Source organism: the organism of the source record quoted next, unplaced genomic scaffold, assembly GCF_019419815.1.
Source record: "Pyrus x bretschneideri cultivar Hongxiangsu unplaced genomic scaffold, Pyrus_bretschneideri_v1 Contig5, whole genome shotgun sequence".
NCBI lineage: Eukaryota > Viridiplantae > Streptophyta > Magnoliopsida > Rosales > Rosaceae > Pyrus > Pyrus x bretschneideri.
This window is the reverse complement of record NW_025999787.1, coordinates 7,989,303-8,009,984: the sequence shown is the minus strand read 5'-3', so window position 1 is coordinate 8,009,984 and position 20,682 is coordinate 7,989,303. Positions and strand designations below refer to the sequence as shown.

The window sequence follows — 20,682 nt, the reverse complement described above, 5'->3', positions numbered from 1 at the left end:
TTGATGGAGCTCTCTCTCTCTCTCTCTCTCTCTCTCTCCCCACGATGTCAATTTTTTGAAATGGTCGGTTTGGTGAACTCGTATTGGGTAAAGTACACCCAAACCCCAGCTAACAAACCAAAAAGTGGATGGATTTGCTTCTCCAACCATGGGAATATCTCAAAGGTCAAGGAAATGACATAGAGCAAGCCACAATCAAAATCAACAGAGATTATCCACTTGATTTCTTCTATCTTCATGATATTTTCGCTTTATAACACTTAATTTTATATTGTTATTGACTAATTTACAAAATGAGATCTATATATTAGATATACAGTTACAGTAATTAAGTTGGTACCAAAACATAAAAGAAAAAACTTCCATAAAAATTAATATAGATCACATATGTTCACGATCTAAGGAGAACTTCAAAATTTCTATACTAAATTAATTTGTATCCCAGCATGCTAGTCTCCATTCTTGGAGAAAAAGTTTCACATAAATCAAATGCGAAAGAAATCAAAGTATGTTTCATCAAAGTTTCAAAACGGTCCAGTGGCTAATTACTAATTAATCATCATCAATATAGTTTTTAACTTAATCACATTTGTAAACTTAAAAATTGGGGTTTTATACAAAAGGGTATCGATGCAAGGTTCAATTTAGCCCAGAATATCTAGTATGGGGACATGCTTAACACGCCCCCTCAAGTGAGATTGCTCTTTAGTGGGTCACTCATCCTCTCATGTGAATCCACTCTTTAGTGAGTCACATATAAAGACAACTCCGCAATGGTAGCCCCTTTTATTTAGATTATGGGGACCCTGTCTTGGTGTCCCAACTCGGGTTCAATTGTTGTGCAAACCATATTTTTTTTGGTCTAGGCAAACTTGTAAGTGTTGGATTTTACACAAGAAGGCCTCAATGCAATTAGTAGTGCAACCATTCAATATAAAAGGGTTTAACTTCATCAGGTTCCCAATATGAGACATGCTCCAACAGGTTTGAGCTCATGCCATTTTTCGTCTAGCTGTATTTAGTCTCCTTTTTGTTGAAGGACGTATGCGTACAGATCTCATGAGCAAAAGACAATTGATAAATAAAAAATGGTTTTTGAATTCTTAGGAGCTGTTTGGTATCCTCCTTGCCCCTTAGCATACTAAGTCTTTTTAAATTAACAAATTGATGGCTTTAATGGCTTTTTATATTTCTGAATGATGTATTCAAACAGATTAATCAATTAGGATTGCTGTCTTTATGAGAATACTTAATTAATATATGGTTAATGGATGATAGTCCATGCATTTGATCATCGGGGAAGAAAGTGTGAACGTGAAAGTTGAATGTGGTGGGTAAACGATAGAAACATATATATAAAAAGGGATGTTAACAGAAACGAGTATCCTGTAGTTGAGCAATAGTTTTCATTGGACTGCAAAATCGATCGATCAGACAAATCTGTTTCCTGAAAGCTTAAGTTTTCTCTGTTTGAGTAACAGCTCAACTAACCTTTGCATGATCAGCTGAGTTAATTTGACACATGAAATTAATCAGACAATTTGTTGACTCCACGCCCTATCTATGAATTCTCTCTCTACTAAACATTATAAGGAAAAGAAAAAATTTAATGAATCCTTGTCATTTCTCATTTTTACAAAATGGTTTTTCAACACACTAGCTGTATTTTGACCAAAAAGAAAAGAGTAAAAAAGGAACACTATTCTATCGTAGAAGAACACTGTTATTTCTCCTTACGTGACAATCTAACATTATTTTACCAAACTACTGAATAAATGTGATAGTCTGAACTGGTTAATAAGTTGATGGTTTGTCAAGAAGATATTAATTGCATGTTAACATAGTTGTCTATTTGTTCGACATATATAGTTTCCAAATTAAATGAAGTTTTCTATGAATCTTTAGATGATGGTAAAAGAATAGATGGTTCGGATTATGAAAATTGTAATATAAAATGATGTCATAAAGGAGAAATGACTTTTCACATAAAGAACCAAGCACCATCCAAGCTAAAAAATAGCTGATTAAAGAACTTAAAAATAACCCAAAAAGAAAATTGAAACAACTTAAAAAATGGATAGCTAAAATGATTTGTTAACTGGGTTACACTTTAGCTGATGTAAGTGATAAGGCCATGCTAACAATTATCTGCCATTTCATTATTACTTTGTTATGCCATCTGATGACCAATATCGATAATGGAAATCAAAACCCTAAAATATATGTTAATCTTTCCTCACACACACACACACACACACACACACACACACACCAAAAAAAACCCTAATTCTTCTGCCATCAAAGCATAAGAGTTTCTCCTGTCCTAGGTGGTATAATTATCTTTGTGTTGTCCCCATTATCTGTTCTTCCCTTACAGCCCACCTATTTGGATCGGCCGTTTAAATATTCCTACTTACCTGGATATAAATTTCGTTAAAGTATGTGAAAGCCCGTTTTGATTGGTTGAGAAGATCGGATTAGGATCTAGCCGGATCCTCTTTGTGGGTATCCGGAAGATCAATCAATTATGTTTGTTTATATAAACAGTACCTAATGAAAACCGATTGCACGATATACTATGAACAGACATAATAAATTGACCTTCCAGATTTTCACAAAAAAATCCAGAGAGGATCCTCATCTTAAGAAGAAGAAATAGAATATGGAATTAAATGTTCTAAAAGATGCATACAGTCGTCTTCCACAGTTCAACTATCCTTGTGAAATAACAACCAAATCTTTGTGCTAGTTGGCTAAACAACTAATGATCGTTATCATTTTTTAAAGGTTTTTATCACAAATTATTCCTGAAATTGACCCTCACCATCAAGGTGATTCTTGAAATTGAAAATCAATCAATGTAGTCCCTGAACATAAGTGTTGCAAATCAATGCGATCCTTCCATCACAATTCTATTAAAAAATTCGGTAAGTGTTGATGTGGCACATAAATAGGTCCCATAAGTCCTTTTTTCCTCACAAATGATCCTTGAAATTGACCCCGAGACATCAAAATGGTCCCTGAAATTGACTTGTGACATCAAAAGGGTCCCTGAAATTGAAAATTAAACAATGTAGCCTTGCAAGTAAGTGCCCCAAATTAATGTAGTCATTCCATCACAATTTTGTAATGTGCTGATGTGACACATAAATGGATCACACAAGTCTAATTAAATTAAAAAATTACAAATAGGTTTAATAATTCAATAGTTAATAAAAAGTTGTCAAACCAAAAACTCAGTCCTGCAATCACCTTGGATCCCAATCCACATTCCTCTACCTCTGTCTACTCTCTAAAAAAAATCTCAATACACCCATATTTACACACTTTGACACCCTTCACCGAATTGAACATGGATCAATATCACCTTTGGTGACGGCTTGGCTGATTGGCAACGACTTCTGAGGCATCACCATTAACATTTAAGTGATCAACATCCTCACAATCATAATCTTGGAAAGCTTGTTCGGCGCTTCCCTGGTGGTCTAGTGACTCAAAGAAAGGTAAGGTATGCTGTGAGATAATGAGGTTATAACCGAAGTGCGTTTATTGTTGGTTGAAAACTATTTCTAAACCCTATCTTAGGCTTTGGTTTTGCCTTGTGCCTTTGAGAATTTATGGAAGGGATCTCTCTTCGGAGTAGGTCCTACTATAAGAAAGAAAAATTCTCATGTGCAAAATGGTATTTAGACAACTTTTTTAATTAATTAAACCCACATTAGCACTTAATTTTTTATTTTATTATTATTTTTTTTACAAAATTGTGGCCGAAAGATCATATTGATTTGCAACACCTATTTTCAAGGACTACATTCATCGATTTTAATTTTAGGGACCATCTTGATGGTGCTGTGGGTCAATTTCAGGGACCATCTTGATGGTGTGAGTTAATTTCAGAGATCATTTGTGATAAAAACCCGTAAATCTTGTGAGACCCATTTAGGTGCCACATCAGCACTTAATGGAAATTTTAACAGACCATGTTGATTTGCGACATCTATTTTGAGGGATTACATTGATTGATTTTCAATTTTAAGGACCATCTTGATAGTAAAGGTAAATTCTAAGGACCATTTGTGATAAAACCCTTTTTTTAAATATTATGGACCGACCCGGATCATAAAAAGGAACAAATGGACCAACCTAGTTGCTGAAGGCTAGGGTTTGTATCGAAACCTTTAAAACCTAACATTTTTTAGACCAGCCCAGGTCGAATTTTCCTTTTATGGTACGTATGCTGAGTCAATAATGACCTTCGACCTTAGAAATTGGTACCACAATTTGTATGGGTTTCTATTTTTTTAGATTTTGTTACGCTCATGAGTTGTTGCAATGCACGATCTATTAAAGTAGCAGATGTTGGTCACGTGATGTATGTTGTAGAAATGATAGATATACGTACCCAGCCGACCGGACAACTTAGTTGTTATCTACAAATGGCATAGATCATGCCCTAATATATGACAATTTATAATGTTCATGAAGTGGAGGGGAACCAGTAGAAAGATTCATACATGCAGAAAGAACTCTGAAATGTGTGTTTCAAACCAATGAGGAGATTACTTTGTACAGTTTGTAATTGCTGTGACCTAGCATTGTCAAATATATCCAAGGGTTTCTCAGAGCCAGCAGCATTTCCAAATATGTGCAATCTCCTTTTGTACATATGGAATTCACTCCTTTACCGAGAGAAATTAAACATGATGAATTACTAACCACGATCCCGGCCAGGTTAAGGTGGTGATTTGATCAAGCGAGCGAGGTTAGGCCAGAAGCCAGAAATTTTTGTGGCTTCTTGAGTTGAGAAGGTAGCCTCCGTCTAACCCCTTTTTCTGTACTGCAACACAAGTCCGCTTGCTATTTTCGATCAAGTAGTCCGCTGTGTCTATCGCCTTCACCCCTCGCCCTCCAGGCCACGTATGTGATCTGTTCCACACGTATACAAAAACAAAAGTATTTAGCCAACAATTACATTGGAAGGAATTAAACCTGCAACTTATTCGATTTTAATTCGTCTTTTCGTAACTCCTTACCCCAAAAAACAAATGTCGATAAAGAAAACTCACCCTAAAATATCCATTGAGATTTTCCTTCGTTGCCCTACAACTATGGTATCAACCCCAAGAACATCGCTTTGATGTAGAATGGTGTGTGCTTTGTCTCTGCCTTCCTCCATTGCCAACCTCTCTACACGCACACGTAGTTTTGGTTGTACGCATTCGCAAACTTTCTTCATTTCCTTAAGAAAATCCACGTCCTCCCCTACGGTTCCTTCGAAGGACATGGTAGCAAAAGCCACAGAGGCGATGCTAGGTATTTTGAGTAACGTCATAAATGCATTCCTCCATGTATTTTGGTTCTCAACAAAGAAAAGGATCAATTCATCGTGTTCGAGTACTTGCATGAGAAAGCGCATATTGGAGTGCACCCGCTGATTCCCGGGTTGGATCGGCCACCACCATTACTCGCCGAGGAGGTGCTGTTGGTTTACGTTCCATGGAATATATATAAATGCCGGTGATTGACGGGGTAGCTACCACAACTCCTACCCAAATGTTGTTACAGAAAATTCGAAAAGGATTGCGCAATAGAAGGTATTGAGGAAGTGACGTAAATTTGGAGGGATCATTATTTTGTGTTTATTAAGAAGGGATACTGCATTGACAACTTTTAGTGATTCACAAAGTTTTATCATTTTAGAACAGAGATTCACAAATTAGCTAGGGATTTTTTTGGGCATGCCATTTTTAGGTAAATTTGCAGACTACTATTCCTTAGGACGCGGTCAAATGTCAGCAAAACACTAGATTTTAACATGTCCAAATTCCAGGTTGTCCACAAGTCGAACCAAGAAAGACGAGTTGGCTTCAAAACCTTGGGGTTGACCCAGAGAAATTTATGAGTATAATACATCACACTTGATGTTATTATTAGTAACTTTTTTTTTTCAAAAAAAAAAAAAAGAAAGGACGAGCTAGTAGAATTATTACTCCAATCTATCTTTTTAGAAGTTGGGAAGACTATGCATTTCATCTTTTCCCTGACAACTATTTGGTGATCACCAGTATCATGAATCAAACTGAGGAAGTACAATGTGGAATATTGGCTTGAAATTCGTCCACAATCACTAACCACCCTAAATCAAACTTAGGACATATAGTGGGAGATATCGGCCTGAAATTTGTCCACAACTGCTGACCGTCCCGTGGTGGTTACATAGATGTTATTAATTTATATGTTATAATATGGGTGGACAACATTATTACGTTAGGAAATAATTAAAATAGAGTATTAATAAATAAATACATATGTTATATCATGAAGAAGAAAAATCAATATTGGAGTGCACCCGTTGATTCCCCACCTCCATTACCGGCGGTGGAGGTGTAGTAGCTTTACTTTCCATGGCTCATGTGCGGCGGTCATTGAAGGGCAGCCGGCACAACTCCTACCCAAATGTTATCACAAAAAATTGACACCATATGTTTTGGCCGGCTTAATGAAACTTTTTTATCCTTTTGTCGGAGGGGTTGGGATGCAAACTTGAAACTTCTTTTAATATATGGTGGGAAGATAATTACTATTAGACTGATAGGGCTAAAATCTTTTTAGCGAAAATAGTTTTTGAAATTGGCATAACTTCTCATTTTGGTTTTCGAGATTTAAATCGATAGAAATGTTTATTGAGTTTGTCTAACTTCATACATTTTGACCCATTAATTATTAAATTGAAAGTATTATCATTTTGATTTTTATTTAACAAAGATTTTTCATATAAGGACCAAAATGATTTACGATGGACAAACCCATGGATCACTTCTATCGATTTCAAATATCAAGGACCAAAGTGAGAAGTTATGTCAATCTCAAAAATCATTTTTGGCTAAAATTTTGTTTGATAAGGTGTATAGATCATTAATTTAAAGTTGCGTTGATTTTCCAATAAAATTACCGTTTAATGATATTATCTCTACCTATAAGGTAAGAGATTTTAATTTTGATATCTATAAATAATGAATTTAATGTCAAATTATTATAATTAATCAATTGTGAAACTTAACCAAAATCTTCCACCTTTTCTATAAAATAATTGAAGGTGGGCTAATTGAAGAGTCTGCAAGCTGGCGCTGAAAGAGAAGGGTGGGAATGAGTCAAGCTATGCCCTTCCAAAATAATCCTGCACCAAGACACGTCTCTTTGTTTACTTGTCTCTTTGTTTACTTATGTATACACTATCCTAAAATTTTCGTCTAGAGCTACCTAGGTGGGTTAATCGGCTGGTTATCGTTTCGAGTAGTTTTTAGACTTTTGAAAATTAAGAAAGTACACCTAAATCTTCTTAGGCATCCGGCTAGCCCGTTTAAGCGTCCGTCTAAACTCGCCTAGGTTGCAACTTTCACTTAGACAAAAAACCGATAATATCATTTTGCATTTTATTTTGTTAGTAAAATGTAAGAGACTTATTAATACTTGGACGAACACTCATTATATGCTTATTTCCCATGTGTTCAATATGTTCTAATACTTGACAATCAATATGTCCTTTTATTTTGCAATTATTGTATCAAAGTACAAATATGTGTTTTTTAACGTATAAATAGACACTTACTTATACAATATATAATAAACCTTCTTAAATCCGTCTAAGCGCTAAGCTCCAGCCTGCTACCCGACTAGTGTTTAAAGTCTTTTAGAACTTTGCATATTTATTTTCAAATAATGTCTTCTTTTTTTAGTACATCGATATTTTTACACTAAGGAGATGAGGAGTTAGGCTAAGAGGTGGAGTTCGGCTAAGTTACACATGAGCAACTTAATTTGATAACGAATTCATCATCTATGAGATTCAAATTTAATATTTCTTACTTCTAAATGAAAAAAAATATTATCAAATCATAGTACTGAATAATATTTTCAAATAATATTCTTGAAACTAGGAATAATGCAAAACCATCAACTACGCAATCTCTTGTACAATTGAAAACACTTTTGGCCTCTCTGACCTATCTGTATTATGTCATCTTGGACTAAATTTCAACGTACAAAAGTTGGCCATTTATTTTTGTTCACACTTGACTTGGAGTACGATATTAATCTAATTATTTGTTACACTATTTTATTATTTTTCCTCGGTTCAATGTTGATATCTTAGAATCTAGATTACGTCTGCAATTTTTTTTGTGTATACTTGGTTTTATATAAAATTATGAAAGAAGATCTTCTCCAGATTCATTTGTTGGGAATCTTAGGGATTCCAACATTTTAATCGTTCATAACATATTATGCAGTTAGTTTTTATCATGTATTTTTTTGTGTTTAATTTTAAATAAAAAAGTTAATAATTTCTAACAGCACAATACACGATAAATGACTAAAATGTAAGAATTCCTAGAATCTCCATAACTTATATCCGGATGAGATCCAAACCCTAAAATTATAACCCATCAATTTTTTTAGGTTGAAAGATCAGCTTTAAAGTAAGATTTTTCATTTGAAATGTCTTCAATGGCGAAGAGATGCTTCAATATGTTCATATATGAAATTGTACACCACATGTAATTATATAAATTAAAGAATATTAAGAAAAAACTTTTCACTATTCTTAAATAACATGTCACGTACTGTTTCGTTTGTTACACACATTGAAAAATCTCTCATGTGACCGTTTCTTCCCATATATTGTTAACTACTATATTTGTGAACACAACGTCGTCAGAGAGAACCATATATTTTGTGAGTGAGAAACTATGCTTCCATAAAATAAATAATATTAAACTGTTTATAGCCATGAAGAACAAGAAGGAAGAGTTTACATTGACTTCAATGCTTCATTCCTCCACTCTCCTCTTGTCTAACGGAATCAGGGGGCACGATATTAAAATGCATACTTTACCATCGAGGATTTATACCAGAATCAAATCCTACAGCTGTCAATTATAAATTTTTTAGTAGTATAAAATTTTTCAATTGATATTTTTTTTATCGTGTAACGGTTTACTCATCTGTATACCTGGATCAACCCGTTATCTTATTAAGTATTTATCAGGTTACTCGATAAGAACGCGATTCGTTATCGTGTCAATCCAAAAACTTGTTAATTTCATATCATGTCGTATCAGGCTAACAAGTCGTGTCAAAAATTGTCAGGTCTAGCTATGAATGTGGGAGCATCAACTCCATTCCTATGGGCTTTTGAGGAGTGGGACAAATTGTTATAATTCTATGGAAAAGACTTTGGATCTAAGATGCGTGGTAGTTTCATACGACCATTTGAAGTGGCACAAGATTTGCCTCTTGGCTTATGAAAAAGTATCTAAAAATATTAAATTTAAATATTTGTATCATGTCCAAGTAAGAAACCATGACATATGTATTTGGAATATATTCTATTTTGAGAAGTCATTAATCAATCATGACTAGATATGTGTTTGCTATGTATTCATGGGAACATGTTTGATTGATTAAGGAAACTTCATTTACTCTTTACAAAAAAACAATAAGATTTTTTTATCCCCTCCAAATCTCTTTTCTTTCCGTCTCTTTCTCTCTCGCTTTCTTCTATTTCTTTTTGTTTTATAAACAAGTCAACATAAGATATTAAACGTGGTTTAATTGTAATCATTTAAACATGAGGAGAGTGGAGAAAAGGAGAATTTGAAGCTAAAAGAATTCTACTCTAACAAATTTAGGCATATTGAATTTGTGCACCAGATTTGTTAGGATCAAATTTGTACCCCAATTTAAGTAAAAGTTAAATTAATAATTATTAAAAAAAATTAATGTGACGTAGAACGTGTCACGTTATTGATTCACGATTTCAGTATAATAAGCTCATACGGCTATCAAGTATGCATATTCACACACTGTATTTCCGATTTCAAACCGGGATCGAAACCTTGGAATCTTCACGCGAGAATCTGGATCCCCACAGCAATTGCAAGAAATAATAATATTTTACACTTCCCCGGCCACATGCACCCAGACCTGGTTTCTTTGCCTCACAGTTTCCATAAATTTTTATTTTTTTTTATTTGTGCGGTCACAGTTAAGTTATGTCAACATTTTATATCATTATTATTTTTTATCTTATTATCTCTATAAAAAAAATTAATATAAAATATTAACGTAATTTAATCGTGACAACACAAAATAGAAAAGAAGATAAAAGGGGATGGGAGTGTTTGGGAGCAGAGAAGCCGGGTCCCATGCATCCACATACCGTAAGACCCACACCGATGACTTTGCTCATTATCCTCTGGAGACAAGTCAATGCAAATAAACCGGCCATTTGCCAAATCTTTTTCGCAATGGGAGCCGACATAATTGAGCACCACACTCATCAGTATTCTGGTTCGCTTTCTCTTGCCGAATAACAGATAATTACATTTAAAAAGTTCCATATTCCATCTGCATCTCTGCCAGCCTGCACTCTGCCTCTGGTTTGTAATTTTCTGTTGAAATTTGGGCAAAAATTGGTGAAAAAGATTAACCCTTTCGCTTTAATCCAGTTGCTGGGTTTGCAGCTTGGTTTTTTGTAAATTTTGGGTACACCCCGAAAGGGCAAGAGCAAAACAGAGTCCAGAAGCCATGGCAGAAGATGATATGCTCGCCAAAGCAGCACCACCAGAAGAAAAAGATGTGTACACAAAAGATGGCACAGTGGATTTCCGTGGAAACCCAGCGAAGAGAAATGCAACCGGAACCTGGAAAGCCTGCCCTTTTATTCTAGGTACTTTTTGAAGATTTCCAACATGCATGCAATGAATTTTGGTCCGGGAAGTTGAATCAAAGATTGGGTTTTTATTTTTATTTTAATGATGCTAATTTTCTTTGGTTTTCTAATTAATTAATGTTTTTGGGTTTGATTTGTGAGTAGGGAATGAATGCTGTGAGAGGTTGGCATATTATGGAATGAGCTCAAATCTGGTGATTTATTTCAAGACTCAATTGAACCAGACGAATGCTGTTGCTGCGAAAAATAACTCGAATTGGAGTGGAACTTGCTACCTTACTCCATTGCTTGGAGCTTTTCTGGCTGATGCCTATTTGGGAAGATACAAGACTATTGCCTCTTTCTCAATCATTTATGTCATTGTAAGTTCTTTTGCCTTCAAATTCTTACTAGTTTATCTCAATTTGGGAAAGTCCCTAGCCAGTTTGATAACCATTTCGTTTTTTTTTTTTTTTTTTTTTTTTTTTAACAAACGATAGCATTAGTGGGTTAAATTGTTAGTTTTTAGGGGGGAGGAGGATCTGTGGGATCGAACCACACCAGGGTGCATAAACATCATTATTTTCCGCTACTGCACTAAAACACTGTTGAATGATAATCATTTTGTTTTGAGTTCTTAGTTTTTCGTTAGAGATATAAGGAAAATATATGGGTCACACGAGAGATAAAAAGTGAAAACGAAAACCTAAATACTACAAACGAAATGGTTATCAGACGGGGGGTTCTATTTGCTTATCCCAACTGATTTGCAAATGTCCCTTTAATTCATAAAATAGCTTACTGCAGGCCAACAATCATACCTTGCCTTAATTTTTGTAATATATGACCCTGCTGGTTGTTGTTGGAATTTGATTTGTTTGGTTTTTATCTTCTCACTCAATAGAAACTTATGGATTCTGTAATTTGCATAGGGGATGACACTTTTGACAATGTCAGCATCGGTACCGGGCATGAAACCAACCTGTGTTAGCAAAGATGATTGCCATGCAAATGGTGGACAAACTGCAGCAACTTTCATAGCGCTTTACCTAATAGCATTGGGGACAGGAGGGATTAAGCCGTGTGTCTCGTCCTATGGTGCAGACCAGTTTGACGACGATGATGAGGTTGAAAAGAAGCACAAGGCTTCTTTCTTCAATTGGTTTTATTTTTCCATCAATGTTGGTGCTTTGATTGCTAGTTCTGTGCTGGTGTGGATACAAGACAACGTGGGTTGGGGATGGGGTTTTGGTGTTCCAGCAGCGGCAATGGCAATTGCTGTGCTGAGTTTCTTTTCGGGGACTCGGTTGTATAGGAATCAGAAGCCTGGAGGTAGTCCTGTGACACGCATAATTCAGGTGGTTGTGGCGTCCGTGAGAAAATACAAGGTGAAAGTACCGGAAGACAAGTCCCTTTTGTATGAGACTGCAGATGCAGAATCTTCAATCCAAGGAAGCCGCAAGCTTGATCACACAAATGAATTCAGGTTAGTTTTTAAACCCAAAAATCTTCTTTACTTCTAAAGTTATATTGCTAAGATGGGATTAAGGCTCACTTCAGTTCAGTAATCAAACTATAAGATCGAGAATTCTTTTTCTCTAGCATTAGAGCGAATGGTGGTTTCGTAGTTTTACTTCCGTTGTTGTTGCTGTTCTGTTGACCTGAAATTTTACTGCTCAGGTTCTTTGACAAAGCAGCGGTGGAGGTACAAGATAACAATATAAAGGACTCGAAAAGCCCATGGAGACTCACTACAGTTACTCAAGTCGAGGAGCTAAAATCAGTCATAAGGCTGCTTCCCATATGGGCCACTGGTATCATCTTTGCTGCAGCCTACAATCAGATGAGCAACTTCTTTGTGTTGCAAGGCACCCTCATGGATGTTCGTGTTGGCCACTCTAGCTTCGAAATCCCAGCAGCATCTCTTTCCGTCTTTGACCCCTTAAGTGTCATATTTTGGGTCCCAATATACGATCGAATCATTGTCCCAGCAGCTAGAAAATACACCGGTCACAAGAATGGCCTAACTACACTACAGAGGATGGGCATTGGCCTCTTCATCTCCATATTCTCCATGGTCTGTGCTGCAGTTTTGGAACTCATCAGACTCCGAAGTGTTCGACAGAACAACTATTACGAATACGAGCACATGCCCATGTCGGTCTTTTGGCAGGTACCTCAGTATTTCCTCATAGGATCTGCAGAAGTTTTCACATTCATAGGACAGCTGGAGTTTTTCTATGATCAAGCCCCAGACGCCATGAGGAGCTTGTGTTCTGCTCTCTCACTCTCCACCGTTGCACTAGGAAACTACTTCAACTCTATTCTTGTCTCCATCGTTACAAAAACGACTACAAAGGACGGCAACCCTGGATGGATACCGGACAATTTGAACTACGGACACCTTGATTATTTCTTCTGGCTATTGGCAATGCTGAGTGTTCTTAACCTAGTAGTATACCTCTTCATTTCCAAGTGGTACACGTACAAGAAGACCGTCGGGACTCTGCGTTGATTGCCAAAAGAAGCTATACCATAAGAATGATAAAGATGATAAGTGAGTATCTTACTCTGCGTTGATCGCAAAAAGACCATCCGGGACTCCGCGTTGTTTCTGTACTCTGGTGATTTTTAGGTTTTACTTTGCCCTTCAATTACTTGTATATAGTTTGTCTTGTGTATGCAAGTCTGTTGGAGAGACTACAAGTTAATTAAAAGTCAATCATTGTGTTTGCGCCCATTCTATTTGCCTTGTACAACACTACTAGGGCGACCCAAGCCAAAAGGCGCCCCGCTTTGCGAGGGTTGAAGCGGAACTATCTATCTTATATAGTCTTACTCTTGTTTTACAAAAAAATTGTTTTTACGATTCTAATATAAGACCTTTTAGCCACAAATGAACAACAAATTAAAATTGACCCTCACTATAAGATTCGATAAAATATCATCCACTTTGCCGTCAAATACTAGTATATCACCAGCATGTGATTTACTCGTAGGTAATAATTTAAGGGATCAAACGACGGTTTACCCCTTAAGATGTGTATTAGATAAAAATTGATGGGAAGATAGGCCTTGTATGGTCTTTTTCGATTTTGGGTTTCTTGCTTGGCTCAGTTGTCATAACTATATACCCCATTTCTTCTCTTTACCCTAAGTCAATGCCGACAATAGCCATTTGAAGACCCTAAAAATTTAGTTTTGATTCCTTTCAGAGCAAGATTGCAGAAGACTGAAAGATTTGTCCTCACAAATATCCGATCGCAAAAATGGTTCTCAAACGCTATCAAGATGCTAAAGCAGGTAATACCTAATGTGTTGCATTTCAACGGTCTATAAATCTGTCTGGGTTCTCTTACAACCCTCCAAGTGTTTGACGAAATGCCTCAGTGAAACGTTTCAGGATACCAATTGGCCAAATCGTTCAATGCCGAGAAGTACTTGAAAAGAGTGGGATTGGGCAAAGAAGACTACTACTTCTGGAAGCAAATAGGCAAGGCATTGGTATGCACGTACACTCTCTTCGGCGTGGCCTGGCTCTACAACGAGAAATCGCCACTTGGGTGGTGGACGCTCAAGCCTAGGCCCAAGGAAGAGAGAGAGCTAGCGCACCTGTACGAGCGTCGTGAGTTCCCGTACCCTGGGGATGAAGAAGCCATGGAAGAGTTTATTGCCAAGGGGGGAATGATCGGCACGACAATTGGCCCGAAAGGGTTTGTCGAGACGGACAAAGATGCGTTTAATTATCAGAAAGAGCTGCAGAAGAAGAAGCTGGAGCAGGAAGCTCAGAAGCTGTGGGTGCGGATGAAGAATGAGGTCGTCTCCGAGCTTCAAGAGAAGGGTTACGTCGTTGACGCTGAGTGAAATGTGTAAAAATTTGCATGGTTATGTGATAGTTTATGCGTTTGTGTGTAAAAGTGATTAGCCTTTGCATTGCTTTTGGATAAAAGCACTTTGTGAGTACTTGCTCAAGAATTGCTGTGAGATAAATGCACAAGACCTTGGATATTTTTATGGAATTCTCACTATGCTTTTAACAAAACCCTACTTTGCATAAGCGCGTTGCAAAGAAATAAGTTGCAGATACACTACCCTAGCCAACAGACCTAACCCGCATTCGCCTCCCGTTCTTTAATCGGATCTCGTAATTCGTTTCATTTAATAATAATTCAACAAAAGCTACAAACTAAAGTGTACCAATGATTTCAAAGATAAACAAACTAAATTGTATTATTACAAACTCCTCAAATTCAGATTATTGCCTTATTGGCAATTTTGGCATTGTCAGGAAAAAACCGTTAGGGGAAGTGTTTGTGTTCCTCAGAAAACAAGAAAATCCACTAAAATTTGGCTTTACTACATAACAAAGACATCTACAAGACATTCTTGGACAGATATTGTGAGTTGTTGCCTGGCCTGCTCTTTCCCGATTCACTCCTCCGATAGCTCCTCAACGGCGTCAAGTAGAACCGCAGCAACCCGTGATCGAGATTGCTCGGCGAATACCGAGCACTCTTGTTCCTCTGCAGAGTCTTCACTTCATTGCTTTTAGTTTCCGCACCAACACCATTCACATTGCTTAACAAGCCAACCATTTTGCACTGGTTCCGGCAGCTGACACTGTAACTTCGAATCAGCTTCTGACTCACGGAGGCGTTGGCTTCTTCTCCGTTGGCCACCCTCCTCAGCTTCTGCCAAGAATCCGCGGATCCTTCGTCTACGCATTTCTTCTCGCTTCTCCTCTGCATCAAACCCCAAAAGCTCCACTTCTTGTGCCTCCTATTCGACTTTTGACGATCAACATCAACCCCATTGGTTGATTCCGAAGCCGCATTTTTGCAAACATGTCCAGAGACAATCTCAACGCCGCTGCTCTCCTCCGCACGCTCATCATCTTCAGCAGATTTCAACTTCGAATTCGAACCCATCGAACTCATCAATTCTTTCTCTGTGATCAGCAGCTTGGCCCCATAGAACAACTCTGAAGTGGCAGGGGAGACTCTAGCATTTGATCCCAACTTCAGCTCATCAACCTCCGCCGTTGCGGACCGATCGAAACTCGGCCGTTCGAAGCTCCGCCGCCGCTGCGAATTGTAACAGTCTTTGGCCGTTCGAAACTCCATTCCTATGGGCTTTTGAGGAGTGGGACAAATTGTTATAATTCTATGGAAAAGACTTCGGAGCTAAGATGCGTGCTAGTTTATACGACCAGTTGAAGTGGCACAAGATTTGCCTCTTGGCTTATGAAAAAGTATCTAAAAATATTAAATTTAAATATTTGTATCATGTCCAAGTAAGAAACCATGACATATGTATTTGGAATATATTCTATTTTGAGAAGTCATTAATCAACCATGACTAGATACGTGTTTTCTACGTATTCATGGGATCATGTTTGATGATTAAGGAAACTTCATTTTACTCTTTACAGAAAAAACAATAAGATTTTTTTATCCCCTCCAAATCTCTTTTCTTTCAGTCTCTTTCTCTCTCGCTTTCTTTTTTTTCTTTTTTCTATAAACAAGTCAACATAAGATATTAAACGTTGTTTAATAGTAATCGTTCAAACATGAGGAAAGTAGAAAAAAGGAGAATTTGAAGCTGAAAGAATTCTACTCTAACAAATTTAGGCATACTGAATTTGTGCACCACATTTGTTACGGTCAAATTTGCACCTCAATTTAAGTAAAAGTTAAATTAATAATTATTAAAAAAATTCCCGTGACGTAGAACGTGTCACGTTATTAATTCACGATTTCATTATAATAAGCTCATACAGTTGTCAGGTATGCATATTCACACACTGTATTTCCAATTTCAAACGGCAATCGAAAACTTGGAATCTCCACCTTGGAATCCGGATACTCGTCGGATTTTCTTTGTGAGGATTTGAAGACTCGTAAATTATGTTCGTTTATGGTATATCGTGCGGTTAGAAATTATTTTAAATATTTTTATTTAAAATTAAAGAAAAACAGTACTTGACAAAATTGATCACGATGTACGATGAATGAACATGTATCACAAATCTTTAAGATCCACACCAAAAGAATCCTGTTGGCTCCACCCTAACCCCATGGCAATTGCAAGAAATAATAATATTTTACACTTCCCCGGCCACATGCATCCACATACTGTAAAACATGTTCATTATCCTCTGGAGACAAGTCAATGCAAATAAACCGGCCATTTGCCAAATCTTTTTCGCGATGGGAGCCTACGTAATTGAGCACCACACTCATCAGTATTCTGGTTCGCTTTCTCTTGCCGAATAACAGATAATTACATTTAAAAAGTTCCATATTCCATTCCATCTGCATCTCTGCCAGCCTGCACTCTGCCTCTGGTATGTAATTTTGTGTTGAAATTTGGACAAAAATTGGTGAAAAAGATTAACCCTTTTGCTTAATCCAGTTGCTGGGTTTGCAGCTTGGGTTTTTGTAAATTTTGGGTACACCCCAAAAGGACAAGAGCAAAACAGAGTCCAGAAGCCATGGCAGAAGATGATATGCTCGCCAAAGCAGCACCACCGGAAGAAAAAGATGTGTACACAAATGATGGCACGGTGGATTTCCGTGGAAACCCAGCGAAGAGAAATGCAACCGGAACCTGGAAAGCCTGCCCTTTTATTCTAGGTACTTTTTGAAGATTTCCAACATGCATGCAATGAATTTTGGTCCGGGAAGTTGAATCAAAGATTGGATTTTTATTTTTGTTTTTATTTTAATGAAGCTAATTTTATTTGGTTTTTTAATTAATTAATGTTTTTGGGTTTGATTTGTGAGTAGGGAATGAATGCTGTGAGAGGTTGGCATACTATGGAATGAGCTCAAATCGGGTGATTTATTTCAAGACCCAATTGAACCAGACGAGTGCTGTTGCTGCGAAAAATAACTCGAATTGGAGTGGAACTTGCTACCTTACTCCATTGCTTGGAGCTTTTCTGGCTGATGCCTATTTGGGAAGATACAAGACTATTGCCTCTTTCTCAATCATTTATTTCATTGTAAGTTCTTTTGCCTTCAAATTCTTACTAGTTTATTTCAATTTGGAAAGTCACTAGCCAGTATGATAACCATTTCGTTTTTTTTTTTTTTTTTTTACAAACAATATCGTTAGTGGGTTAAATTGTTAGTTGTTAGGGGGAGGGGATTCGTGGGATTGAGCGACACCAGGGTGCATAAGCATCATTGTTTTCTGCCACTGCACTAAACACTGTGAGTGATAATCATTTTTTTTTAGTTCTTAGTTTTTCGTTAGAGATATAAGGAAAATATATAGGCCAAATGAGAGATAAAAAGTGAAAACGAAAACCTAAATACTACAAACGAAATGGTTATCAGACGGGGGGTTCTATTTGCTTATCCCAACTGATTTGCAAATGTCCCTTTAATTCATAACATAGCTTACTGCAGGCCAACAATCATACTTTGCCTTAATTTTTCTAATACATGACCCTGCTGGGTGTTGTTGGAATTTGATTTGTTTGGTTTTTATCTTCTCACTCAATAGAAACTTATGGATTCTGTAATTGTTTGCATAGGGGATGACACTTTTGACAATGTCAGCATCGGTCCCGGGCATGAAACCAACCTGTGTTAGCAAAGATGATTGCCATGCAAATGGTGGACAAACTGCAGCAACTTTCATAGCGCTTTACCTAATAGCATTGGGGACAGGAGGGATTAAGCCGTGTGTCTCGTCCTACGGTGCAGACCAGTTTGACGACGACGATGAGGTTGAAAAGAAGCACAAGGCTTCTTTCTTCAATTGGTTTTATTTTTCCATCAATGTTGGTGCTTTGATTGCTAGTTCTGTGCTGGTGTGGATACAAGACAACGTGGGTTGGGGATGGGGTTTTGGTGTTCCAGCAGTGGCAATGGCAATTGCTGTGCTGAGTTTCTTTTCGGGGACTCGGTTGTATAGGAATCAGAAGCCTGGAGGTAGTCCTGTGACACGCATAATTCAGGTGGTTGTGGCGTCCGTGAGAAAATACAAGGTGAAAGTACCGGAAGACAAGTCCCTTTTGTATGAGACTGCAGATGCAGAATCTTCCATCCAAGGAAGCCGCAAGCTTGATCACACAAATGAATTCAGGTTAGTTTTTAAACCCAAAAATCTTCTTTACTTCTAAAGTTATATTGCTAAGATGGGATTAAGGCTCACTTCAGTTCAGTAATCAAACTATAAGATTGAGAATTCTTTTTCTCTAGCATTAGAGCGAATGGTGGTTTCGTAGTTTTACTTCCGTTGTTGTTGCTGTTCTGTTGACCTGAAATTTTACTGCTCAGGTTCTTTGACAAAGCAGCGGTGGAGGTACAAGATGACAATATAAAGGACTCGAAAAGCCCATGGAGACTCACTACAGTTACTCAAGTCGAGGAGCTAAAATCAATCATAAGGCTGCTTCCTATATGGGCCGCTGGTATCATCTTTGCTGCAGCCTGCAATCAGATGAGCAACTTCTTTGTGTTGCAAGGCACCCTCATGGATGTTCGTGTTGGCCATTCTAGCTTCAAAATCCCAGCAGCATCTCTTATCGTCTTTGACACCCTAAGTGTCATTTTTTGGGTCCCAATATACGATCGAATCATTGTCCCAGCAGCTAGAAAACACACTGGTCACAAGAATGGCCTAACTACACTCCAGAGGATGGGCATTGGCCTCTTCATCTCCATATTCTCCATGGTCTGTGCTACAGTTTTGGAACTCATCAGACTCCGAAGTGTTCGACAGAACAACTATTACGAATACGAGCACATGCCCATGTCAGTTTTTTGGCAGGTACCTCAGTATTTCCTCATAGGAGCTGCAGAAGTTTTCACATGCATAGGACAGCTGGAGTTTTTCTATGATCAAGCCCCAGACGCCATGAGGAGCTTGTGTTCTGCTCTCTCACTCTCCACCGTTGCACTAGGAAACTACTTCAACTCTATTCTTGTCTCCATCGTTACAAAAACGACTACAAAGGACGGCAACCCTGGATGGATACCGGACAATTTGAACTACGGACACCTTGATTATTTCTTCTTGCTATTAGCAATGCTGAGTGTTCTTAACCTAGTAGTATACCTCTTCATTTCCGAGTGGTACACGTATAAGAAGACCGTCGGGACCCTGCGTTGATTACCAAAAGAATATCACCAAAAGAAGCTATACCGTAAGAATGATAAAGATAATAAGTGAGTATCTTACTCTGCGTTGATCGCAAAATGACCGTCGGGGACTCCGCGTTGTTTCTGTACTGTGGTGATTTTTAGGTTTTACTTTGGCTTTCAATTACTTGTATATAGTTTGTCTTGTGTTTGCCTTGTACAACACCACTACGGCGACCCCAAGCCAAAAGGCGCCCTGCTTTGCGAGGGTTGAAGTGGAACTGTCTATCTTACATAGTCTTACTCTTGTTTTGCAAAAAAATTGTTTTTACGACTCTAATACATGACCTTTTTGCCACAAATGAGCAACTTTTCTGTTGCGCCAAGGCTAACCCTACTTGTACAACACTACAACTGCTACTTAATATTTGTTCGAGTCCTTCCTTGCAAGGGCCAACTGTGAGTGGACGACCTCATCTGAATGCCCCACAAGAAGCAACAAAAGAGTTACTTCTAAATTTCTAATAAGTGGGCGAGGCCACAATTCTCCTAGGGTTATCAATTTTCTTTGACAATTGTTTGGACTAGATCTACTGTTTTTAAGTGGCGAAGTATTCAATATTTAAATGTATTTTAGAATTTTCGGTTGATAAGATAAACATTTTCTTCAAACATTTGTGTCACATTTACTTATTTAAAATCTGAAAAAACTCTCAATCGGAAAAGTCAGGAATAAGGAATGATTCACGAATTAAGCATTGCATTATTGACCCGTTACAACTTAAATTAAAGTTTTCATCTCCTCCATCCATTTTAATGTAACAGTTTTTATGAATGAGTCACGAATTCTGTTAAAAAATTCGCTAAGTGCTGATG

The 20,682-nt window shown here is 37.4% G+C and overlaps 5 protein-coding genes and 1 pseudogene across 5 annotated transcripts in view; 4 read left to right on the top strand and 2 right to left on the bottom strand.

Annotated features, from left to right (window-relative positions):
* Nucleotides 1-4,512: 4,512 nt before the first annotated feature.
* LOC108868379 lies at nt 4,513-5,688 on the bottom strand (annotated as a pseudogene).
* A 4,612-nt stretch (nt 5,689-10,300) lies between these two features.
* LOC125470274 (protein NRT1/ PTR FAMILY 8.2-like) lies at nt 10,301-13,451 on the top strand. Its single transcript, XM_048569115.1, has 5 exons — nt 10,301-10,439; nt 10,524-10,729; nt 10,877-11,094; nt 11,644-12,197; nt 12,392-13,451. The coding sequence occupies exons 2-5, from the start codon at nt 10,588-10,590 to the stop codon at nt 13,224-13,226; spliced, it is 1,749 nt and encodes a 582-aa protein (XP_048425072.1). The 5' UTR covers nt 10,301-10,439; nt 10,524-10,587; the 3' UTR covers nt 13,227-13,451.
* Nucleotides 10,328-20,168, top strand: LOC103963225 (protein NRT1/ PTR FAMILY 8.2). The gene is made up of 5 exons (XM_009376007.3): nt 10,328-10,439; nt 17,126-17,346; nt 17,500-17,717; nt 18,255-18,808; nt 19,003-20,168. Exons 2-5 carry the CDS (start codon nt 17,205-17,207, stop codon nt 19,835-19,837), a joined length of 1,749 nt encoding a protein of 582 aa, XP_009374282.2. The 5' UTR covers nt 10,328-10,439; nt 17,126-17,204; the 3' UTR covers nt 19,838-20,168.
* Nucleotides 13,749-14,719, top strand: LOC125470276. Its single transcript, XM_048569119.1, has 2 exons — nt 13,749-14,014; nt 14,115-14,719. Exons 1-2 carry the CDS (start codon nt 13,981-13,983, stop codon nt 14,573-14,575), a joined length of 495 nt encoding a protein of 164 aa, XP_048425076.1. The 5' UTR covers nt 13,749-13,980; the 3' UTR covers nt 14,576-14,719.
* Nucleotides 14,915-15,894, bottom strand: LOC103963277 (protein OCTOPUS-like). The gene has a single exon (XM_009376075.3). The coding sequence runs from the start codon at nt 15,832-15,834 to the stop codon at nt 15,085-15,087; it is 750 nt and encodes a 249-aa protein (XP_009374350.2). The 5' UTR covers nt 15,835-15,894; the 3' UTR covers nt 14,915-15,084.
* Nucleotides 16,912-20,682, top strand: part of LOC103963222 (protein NRT1/ PTR FAMILY 8.2) — a 19,595-nt gene continuing 15,824 nt past the window's right edge. The window contains exon 1 of the mRNA XM_048569116.1: nt 16,912-17,057. The gene's annotated coding sequence lies outside the window, so the exon portion shown is untranslated. The remainder of the gene's footprint in view (nt 17,058-20,682) is intronic.